The sequence below is a fragment of the Monoraphidium neglectum genome (genome assembly GCF_000611645.1).
Source record: "Monoraphidium neglectum strain SAG 48.87 unplaced genomic scaffold scaffold00921, whole genome shotgun sequence".
In the NCBI taxonomy this organism is placed as follows: Eukaryota; Viridiplantae; Chlorophyta; class Chlorophyceae; order Sphaeropleales; family Selenastraceae; genus Monoraphidium; species Monoraphidium neglectum.
Window position 1 is genome coordinate 8466 of NW_014012707.1, and position 9661 is coordinate 18126.

At 65.3% G+C, this 9661-nt stretch overlaps 2 protein-coding genes across 2 annotated transcripts in view; both read right to left on the reverse strand.

Annotated features, from left to right (window-relative positions):
• MNEG_5935 (hypothetical protein) overlaps positions 1–2526 on the reverse strand; it is a gene marked incomplete at both ends in the record, with an annotated part of 10854 nt that extends 8328 nt beyond the window's left edge. The window contains 5 exons of the mRNA XM_014045588.1: positions 244–550; positions 869–979; positions 1265–1363; positions 1609–2184; positions 2422–2526. Of these exons, the coding sequence (XP_013901042.1) occupies positions 244–550; positions 869–979; positions 1265–1363; positions 1609–2184; positions 2422–2526 (1198 nt within the window). The remainder of the gene's footprint in view (positions 1–243; positions 551–868; positions 980–1264; positions 1364–1608; positions 2185–2421) is intronic.
• A 1565-nt stretch (positions 2527–4091) lies between these two features.
• On the reverse strand, positions 4092–9636 carry MNEG_5936 (hypothetical protein; the record flags this gene model as incomplete). Its single annotated transcript, XM_014045589.1, has 13 exons — positions 4092–4313; positions 4624–4641; positions 4921–5013; positions 5219–5284; positions 5738–5851; positions 6138–6153; positions 6390–6504; positions 6944–7044; positions 7530–7639; positions 8007–8081; positions 8413–8555; positions 8770–9175; positions 9547–9636. 13 exons carry the CDS (start codon positions 9634–9636, stop codon positions 4092–4094), a joined length of 1569 nt encoding a protein of 522 aa, XP_013901043.1.
• Positions 9637–9661: the final 25 nt, after the last annotated feature.

The window sequence follows — 9661 nt, forward strand, 5'->3', positions numbered from 1 at the left end:
CCGCCGCAGCCGTGGCGGCGGCCGCGCCGGGCGCAGCGCCGCCAGCCAGGTGCGTCGGCCGCGGCCCCAGGCGGGCGGCGGGCGGCGGCGCCTTGGCCGCAGAGGCGTAGCTCTTGAGGCCAGGCGCAGAGGGAGCGGCGGCTCGCTCCTTGCCCCCAGTGCCGTCGTCGGACGGCCGTGCGGCGGTCTTCTTCCCCGCCGCCACCGCTGTGCCGCCGCTCGCAGGCGCAACGCCGACCCCACCCGGCCCGCCCGCGCCCGCGGCGCCGCGCAGCAGCAGCCGCGCGAGCGCGAGCTGCGCAGCCGCGCGCGCCTCCCGCGCGTCGGTCGTGTACCGCTCCTCCGGCAGTGCCTCCCACAGCGCGATCGCCTCGCGCGCGGCGCTCGCGTCGCCGCAGCGCAGCAGCCAGCGGTGCGCCTGCATCACCTGCGGCAGCGTGAGGCGCTCGAGGCCGCCGGCCGCGAGGCGGCGCGCGGCGCCGCGCCAGTCGCCGTGCTGCGCGTGGAGGCGCGCCGCGTGGGCGGCGTCCTTTGTGGCGGCCGCCACTTCCTGCGTAACCGGCGGCGCGGCGGCATGTGAGGAGAAGAGTGATGCAGACCCGTGCAGGCACAGGGGATCTCACGAGCCACACCCCAGCTGAGGGAGCCGCGTCGCGAGCGGCATGGGGGGTACGATGCAGCGGCATGACTAGACAAGTGTGACGTAAACTGGTGCAGGCACTGGCCCTCTCACAATCACCACATCAACTGAGGGTTTGACACACACATATAGTCAACGCGGTCAACAGCAACGCCAGACTGGCCTGGTAGCGTGGGGCCCAGCGTGTCACTGGAGGGCGTGCCGACAGATGCGCCCCCGCCTGCGCACCTGCCACAGGCCGGCTTGGAGCAGAAGGCCGTTCCTCATCGCCGGGTCCGACACAAATTTCGAGGCCGCCAGCAGCGCCTCGCGATCCCCCTTGGCGCGCTGCATCTCCGCCTGGCGCGGCAGCGACCGTGGTTGGGGGTCGGCAAGAATTCAAACTTTGAGGGATTGCTCGACCTCAAACTCACACTCTGCAGGGTTAGAGGCAGGCTGCTCACATCGTGTCGACCCAGGTTGCCCAGCACAGGCGCCTCCGGGTGTTGCGTCTCAGCTGTTTGTCGAGCGTGGTGCTGCCGCCGCTCCCTCGCGACAGCCAGGTTTGAATTGGTCACCCTGCAGCACTGCATGCAGGCGGCCTGCCTGCGGCATCAACGGAGCCGTGCAGTTTGATCCACCCACCAGGGCGATGGCCTCGACCTTGGCCGCAGGCAGCAGCGCCCGCAGGCCCTCCCCATGCTCCTGCAGCAGCGCCCAGCAGCGCGCGCGCCCCGCCTCGCCCTGCGGGGGACAGTGACGGGCAGAATGCGGCAGGGTTTGTGACAAGTGGCATGGCCGCGTGGTAGCAGGATGTCTACACACAGGGCGGATTGCGGTGATCCCCAGCAGCAAGTTTCCAAGCCAGCAGCATAGTCAGCATGGCAATTTTCACGCCACTTCGGTCGTTTAGGGGCTTAGTCAACCCTGGTGCAACCAGCTCAGTCGAACACTGGTCAAACACTGGTCAAACGACAAGGAGACCTCACCTCCTCGTAGCGCGCCAGCCACGCCTCTTTCAGCAGCCGCCCCGCGGCCAGGAACCCGCCCCCCATCCGCGGCAGTCCCGCCGCCGCCGCCGCCCCGCCGAACCCGGCGCCCGCGCCGTGCGTTGTGCGCTGCAGCTCTGCCTCGGCCATCTTCTCGTAAACGTCGGCGAGGCCCTCGCGCCCTGCGCAGCGCCTGAACTGCGACCGTACGGCTTCCGTCTGGCCGAGCGCATGGTACAGGCGGCCGGCCTCGAGGTGGCACCCGGCCGCGGCGAACGCCTTGGCGGCGAGGCGCAGCCACAGGGCGAGGTCCTGCGGCGTCGGCGGCTGCGGGCCGTAGCCGGGCGGACGGGGCTGGTCGGGACCGTCGCCGCCCTGGCTAGGCGTGGAGGACGCCGCGGCGGCGGCGGCGGCGCCGCCGTCGACGGCGCAGGCGAGCAGCGCGTCGGCTGCGGAGAGCAGCACCTGGCGGCGGCGCTCCTTGCCGGTGCTGGTCGCGGCGGCGCTGGCGGCCTTCGCGGCGCGGCCGCGGGGGGCGGCGGAGGGGCCCGAGGCGTCCTCCTTGGACGGCGCAGCCTGCTTTGTGCGGTGGAATTTGGAGGCGCCATCCACACCAGGGCATTGAGAAGTGAGCTTACCTGCATCAGCGCAAGCAAAGCCGATGAGCAGCCCCGAACCAGATCAGCCCCCACGTTTGCCTTACTGTCAACCGCTGACGCCGACCTGCGTCCCTGCGCCATACGTTGCTCCCTGCCCCGCGCGCCCGGCCTCCATCCCGGCCGTGGCACGCGCGCGCCCGGCGGGCCGCCACACCTGCTGCGACAGCGTGAAGAGATCGTGGATGGCGTTGCAGGCCGTCTTGCGCACCGCGTCCCCTGCCTGGTCGTAGCACTTGGCGCTCAGCGCAAACATCTGCATGCCTGCATTGGGGCGTGACGGGTTTCATGGTTCATCCAGGCGAACCAACGTGAGGGGTAGGGGAGGAGGTGCAGGGGGCGGGTGTCAGATGTCTGCTGCGGGGGCAGGGGTTTGCAGATACGATGGCATGCTAGCAGGGAAGGGGTTGTGCCGTGGGTGCAGCAGTACTGGGCAAGCGAGTGTCGAGGTGGGCTCTACCACCATCATCCACATGCAGGCAATGACCCCGACCGGCCCCGGTCCTGTGCTCCGCTGTTGGCACCGCTTGCTGAGGTGAGTGCTGTGCGGCTGCGGCCCGCACCTGCCAGGCTGTCAGCGCGCTTGCGCCACTCCGACGGCGTGTTGCTGCAGCCAAAGCGAGGTCCAATGCATGGGTGGTTGACGGTTGGTTCACCAGCAATTCAGCTCCCAGAAAAAAATCAAGCACAGATGCTGTTTAGTAAGATTGACGACGGGAACTTGCATACAGGCCAACTTGGGGTTGTAGTGCCCACCCTCCGAAAAACACGATATGAAGCCCCCTACCCACGGACCTGAGAGTGCCCCGCAGGAGCCAGCCACCGTCGTCGCCAGGGCCGGCGCCGCCCATGCCACGAAGCCCACGCCGCACGTGGTTGGCGAGCGAGAGGGTCCGCAGCCAATGGTAGAAGGGCGCCCGGCGCTCGGGGGAGCTTAGAATGTGGGCGTTGGAACGAGATGGCGGGCGGTTTCAGGTTGGTTGGGGTTGGGGGGACGTGGACAAAACTTGTGTTATCAAAGCCATAGTGGTGGTTGAATTTTGACCGCCAAAGCCACAGGTGCAAATTGCAACATTCCTGGACCATAGCTGAAACGCAGCAGGCGGCTGTCTGAGCAGCCAGCAGCCTACGGCTGCGCTAATCTGCTTTGAGGCGGGCCCTGAGCCACCTGTCGAAGAACACCTGCGGTGCGGGCACCACGCAGCAATAGCGAAAGCCAAAATGTTTTAGATCAGCTTGGCTTGGTTGATCATGAGACATACTGGCCTGCCGGCCACACCCCAATTGCACATAAGCAAGCCCCATGCGCGGGCCAGCTCGGGGCAGCGCCGCGACTGCACATGCTAGGACGTATGAGACGATGCACAGAAGGCTGCGTAAGCGCGTTGTCGACACAGTAACGAAAACATGCAGTGGTGACGGAACAGAGAAACCACAACAACCCTGAGGCCCTGAACCTCAAACCTCAAACCCTGAAATTGGCACAACCGCAGCACCCACCAGGTTGTTCTTGGCCCTGGTGATTGCCACATACCTGCGTGATGGTCACGGCGTGCAGAGCGAGGCACCAGCCAGTGTGTGCTGCACAGCGCGAGTATCATGCCGTTGTGATTGAGACCGCGGCCTGACGCGTGCACTGCTGCTCCTTGCGCAGATGAGCAAGCACGCATGTGCGTGCCTGCGACTCGGCGTGAGCGGTGGCACTACCAGGTTCCACAGCATCAGCAAGACGCCATGCAACACGCTGATCAAGCAAAAGTAAGGGTCATGATGAGTGAGCGATACGAGGACAAGATGCACCGCCCCAGCCCAGCTGGACCAGGTATCTCACAGCAGCTTGAGCTCATTGCACAGCAGGGTGTGGGCGGCGGGGTCGAACGCGACGGCCCGCAGCCACCCGCGCTCCCGCTTGTTCTCGTCCCCCTCCAGGTCATGCGGCGTAAAGCTCGCGCCCGGGGGCGCCTGCATGACGCCGGACTCAATCTCGCTCAGGAGGGTGAGCAGCACGCTCCACTCAGACTGGGCTGGACTGTCGGCGAAAAAGTCCACCTGCATGACGGTTGCCAGATATATGGGTGGTGCAAAATATCATTAATGCTCAGTCACGCCAGGGGTTGATTTCCAATGTCTGGGTTGCCCTGTTTGGGTGCAAGTGCTGGTTCGGTAAAGGCTCGCGCCACACGCAGGCGGCCTGCTGTGGCAAGAGGCGCTCTTTTGGCCAGGCATCAGGCAGGTGCGCCCCTCCCTTATGTCAATGCTGCTGCTGCACACGCATCCCCCCCTGTCTTGCCCTACCCTTGCGCCAGGCGCTGAGCTACCATGCCCCCCCCACCCACGCATAATCGCTTACTATACAGACGTCTGAAAACTCCAGGCCCTGCGGCGAATTGCAAGCGTTGCGCAAAACACTTCAGCATTGCTGCAAACATCGAAGTCTGTGTTTGCAACGCACATCACGTTGATGACAGCCCACAGCATACCTACATACACCTCCCTAAGCGTGTGGCGCCTGCAGCACCGTACTGTGCTAGCAAGCCAGCACCAGCACCAGCTCCTGTCCCAGACGCTACACGAGGAAGGCATGCAAAGGGGGAGGGGGCGGCCGCGTTCCGGCCCCAGCTAACATTGGACTGCGCGACAGACATGATCAACTCACCTTGGACTGCGCGACAGACATGATCAGCGCGTTGGACGCGCGAAGCTCGTCGGGCAACCGCTCCACCGCCGCCATGTCGCGCACAAGCACCACCTGCGGGGGTTTCGGGGTTTACGAGGTAAGGTGACTCTCACGACCGATGCAAAAGAATACTGAGTGAGATTGTTGTGTTTTTGGTTGAAATGACGACTGTCCTGTCCGACAGATATGTGCGAGGGCGCTGAGTGCTCAGCATTGCGCACAAAGGCTCGCGCCCCAGTCCCGCTTGCAGCAGCACCCACGACGCTTTTGTTGTCACCTGCTGTGCGCCGAACTCGATCTGCGACGCGGCCTCATCGCCGCTGGACAGGAGGATTGACAGGTCCTGAGGGCAGCAGGGCAGGGCGGGCGGAGGGGGCAGCCTTTGGGGGTTTCATGGGGGGTGACTAAGGCGCTGTCAGCGTGCTGCGTGAGGGTCTCGCAGGGGCAGGGGTTGTTGAGCGGAGACGGCGTTTTGATGTGGGTGTCGCTGGATTGAGGGCTGGGGCCGTGCGCCTGATGGTGAGAAGTCACGAGGGTGTGGGGAAAACCCCAAGACCCACGACTGTCAAGGGTGTGTATACCAAGTACATTCGCGGTGCAATCACGCAAGGGTTACGCTACGCCCCTGACTAGGAAGCCGCAGGCAAATCGGGGCCTGCCAGCCCCCAGGCGCCTGCCCACGCATCTCTGTGGTGATCGCGTCGAGCAGCAGCGGCCGCGGCCCCTGGAAGAACGCCCTCTCCCGCGGCGCCTTGTCAAGAAAGCGCGGGAACAGCCGCTTGATCGCGGCCGTCACGCTCGACGCGGCGTCCAGGATGCCGCTGTGGGTGCGGTAGTTGACGCGCAGGACGTCCAGGCGGGGCATGCCGACGGGCGGGCCCTTGGCGCCGGCGGCCTCGCGGCGCTTGCCCTGGGGGTGGGGCACGGGTTTTGATGCGAGGAGGGGGGGGTCGCACTGGGGGTCTGCAGCGGCGGGGTGCTGCGCTGGCGGGTGCTGCTGGGCGTGCTGCGAGGCATGATGCGAGGGTCGGGCGCGAAGTAAGCTTGCACCCATGCCGCCCCGAGAAATCTTTGCGACACTCAGCAAAGTGTCGGGGCCTGCAGATTTGACTTTAAGGATGCAGTGAAATTTCCAAAGGGCGGAAAGAGTGGTTCAAGCTCAACAGGAAACCCCTAACGGGAACGAATTGGCTCACCTCATTGTACAGCAGACTGGCCAGGGAGGAAGACGTGTCAGGACATCCAGCCAGAGGATACGACAGAGGCAGCATTGCTTTAGCAAGCGTGTGAACAGTGTTTACGTGGGTCGCCGCTCGCCAAAGCAGCGGTCTTCCGCCGGTCATAATGCAACCAGGCCCTCAGACTAGGCAGATGGCTGCGCTCTTGTGGAGAGCCATGTCATGCCCCTGACCCAGAGTTCCATCTGCCCAGCAGCAGGAAGGACTCACGTGCGCACGTCCTCGAAGCGGAAGCCCACGCCTCGCGCGATGGTCTGGCAGGTGTCGCCGCAGTAGAACAGCGCGTTGGGGTCCGCCAGCCGCACGTCCAGCAGCAGCTCCGCCTCTAGAGATGTGCGCAAGGCGTACAATGATGATGAGGCAGAGCTGGTGGTCGGGTGGTTCCAGGGGGTGGACTAAACAGTCGTATTCAGGGGCCGAGAGGGCGGTTCAAGGTGTGTGGCACGGACCAGCGAGCCAAGCGTGCTTGGACGGGTTGTGTTGGTGGCAGGTTTACACCCACGCACGCCGGCGGTCGGCCGCGATGCGGAAGTCGGGGAGACGCGCAGGCGGCTGCGGCTGCGCGGCCGCGCCGGCCGGCGGGGCCGTGGCCCGCGGCCGAGCGCGGCGCGCATGGCGGTCGTCGACAGAGCCCCTGCCGCTCGACCCCCCCCCCCCAGGCCTGATGCAGCAGATACGGCCCTGGCTGCAGCACCATGCCCATGAATACCGCAACACGTACTCGATCACGTCACAGTGACGTCATCGATCCGAGGATTACTCACGCGTGAAGTCCTGGACCTCGTCCCGGCTGACGCCGTCGATGCGTACGCCCTGGTACGCCCCCGCGCACAGCTGCCTGTAGATGTGGGCCACCATGTCGCACCTTTAAAGGGACGAGGTTGATTTGGGGGGCCACAGCAGGCGGGGGCGCAGCAGGCGGAGTTGGAAGGGTGGCCATGGGTTTGATGGAAATGACTCGTGCTTTAGCTATGGGGAAAGCAGGGGTAATTGAAATGGGACTCTATCTGGCTGCCAGAAAACGCGGCCAGGTTCCGCTGCCCACCGCCTGCAGCCGCGGCTGCCCAGCCGCCCGCGTTTTGGGTGCCCCACATCCCAGTCTCTCTGACGGCGGCAAGGCCATGCACGCAGCTCACTCGCCGGCACCTGCCTGATCCCACCTCCCTCCCAACTCTTCGCTATGCCGCGACACGTGCAAGGCATCTCAAACCTTTGTTAATCCATCAAAGCGATTGTCACAATGCTTGAATCTGGCTGCATATGTCCCTGTTCAAAGTCCCGACCGACACTCCCCGGCCATGACCATAAATCCCCCGCCGAAACCACCCTTCCAAGGCCGGCTCCACCCACCTGTCCCAGGCCCTCCTCTGCGCCTTGACCCTCTCGTAGGCCTCAAAGCAGCGGTACACCGAGCGCCGCAGCGCGTCGCCGTAGTTCGCGGCCCGTTTGCGGCCGATGACCTGGCGGCAGTTGTTTTGGTTTTGAGGGGGATGAGGATGTGGGCGGCAGCAGCGGCAGGGTTGCGTGATAGATAAATGCCATGTAGTTGGTTGACGGGTCATGTGGGTGGCCGGCAGCGGAATTTTCAGGAGAGAGGGCGCGCCCGCGTAGCAGATGTGGGGGCGGCGAGACACGGAGGCACCCAAAGCCGCCAGTGCGAACGCAACAAGGGCACTCGCAAGGAGGGGCCACGTGGGGCCCCTCAGCGGGGTTCGTGCAAATGGGGGGCACCAGCCGGGGCATGCCACACCAAGCGAGGCATTTGCAGAGCGTGGCTGCACCTCAAATCATTACCCCCCCTCTTGGCCCCCCTTCACGCCCACCCACCTCCAGGTATTCTGCGAGGCTCAGCCGCCCCCCTGCCTCCAGCGCCTCTGCAGAGCCCTTGATGTAGCTCGTGATCTGACAGAGAGGGACGCATGGGCAGACACACGCACGTGAGGCCGGGACAATGTGAATGTTGCTTCCGCTATGTGGGTGACCCCTACACTTTTTTGAGGGGGAGGGTCGGCCCTGAAATCACTCAAAAACAGCCTCAACCATACAGCAGCCAGTGCAGAGCTGCCTCATGTGCTTTCCCCCGCAAACCCCAAAGCTGACGGCGCACACAGGCTGAAGGGGCAATCCGCTGATCCGCCACCCGGCGCTGCGCCCCTTCACCCCTCCAACTCCCCGACTTGGCTCAGCACGGCGGTGCGGCTGTGTGATGGGTGATGTGCGCACTGGGCCGCACCTCTTGGTACACGAGCGGCGCCTTGAGGGCGGAACGCTCCTCCTTTGACAGCCCCCGCGTGACGGCCGCCCACATGTCGCGCCCCACAAACTCCTCGAAGCGTACCTCCATGCCGCGCAGGGCCGGCGCGTGGGCGGCGCCGGCTGGAGGGGGGTAATGAGCGCCGAGGGGCGGCAGCAAGGGGACGCGTGGGCGCGTGGTACGACGAGCCATTGGAGGGTTTGCGGGCACCGCTTTGCGCAGATGCTTGGCAATTTGACGCGCAATGGAAAATTCGGATCCCTCAGCAACCATTCTCAGACCCTACCCAAGTCCACCCCCCCAACCACCCCCTGTCATCCCTCCGAAAGCGCTCACCGTCGCGCGCCGCGCCCTCCTCGCCCTCGTCGCCGCCGCCCCCCTCCGACCCCCGGTCGCTGCCCGCCGGCCCCTCCTCCCCCTCCTCCTCCTCCTCCTCCTCCTCACCCCCCTCGCCGCTGCCGCCCTCCTCCTCGCTGTCCCAGCCCCCGAGCTCGACATGCAGCCCTATCCCATCCGCGTCCTCCCTGTCCTCCCCCTCCCCGCCGGGCCCTGCGAAGAAGGGCACGTCGCAGCTCGCGTCCAGCATCCGCAGCCACTGGGCCGTTGTGACGAACAGCGGGAAGGCCGCGCTGGGGACGTCGCGCAGGGAGGGGTAGTCGCGGGCGGCGGCGGCGGCGACGGCGCGCGCGTCGGCGGGGTCGGCGATGGCGGCGGCCTGCAGCTTGCGGAAGGTCCGGGAGACCTTTGGAGGAGGCGAGGTTGGGCGGGGGAGACGACACGCCGTTGGGTGTCTATCATGTGAGGATAGGTGAGCCCAGGGGGTTAGACAGGCACATGCGGAGGCGACCGGGGTCGCAGGACATTCATGTTTTGCTACAGTGGCTTGTGGGCCGGCGTGCCACCACAGGGGGTCAAGCGCGACGGCCTGACGGTGAGACGCGGGTCCGCGACCAAGATAGGGGTGGGTAACGCTCAACATCCACATTATCATGTGGGCTATGCACATTCAAGGGCTTTCAACGTGCACGCCGGCGCGCATGCGTTCACGCACGCTCACTGCCATCCTCTAACACAGGCACACACAGGCATACTCGGATGTGGATTTCGCCCCACCTGCTCCTTGAGTGTGGCGCTGGCGGTGATGAACACCTGGTGCTGGTGCTGGGAGTGGTGCTGGTAGCATGCCAGCCATCGGGCAAACATGCGGAAAACCAGGACCGTACTGCGC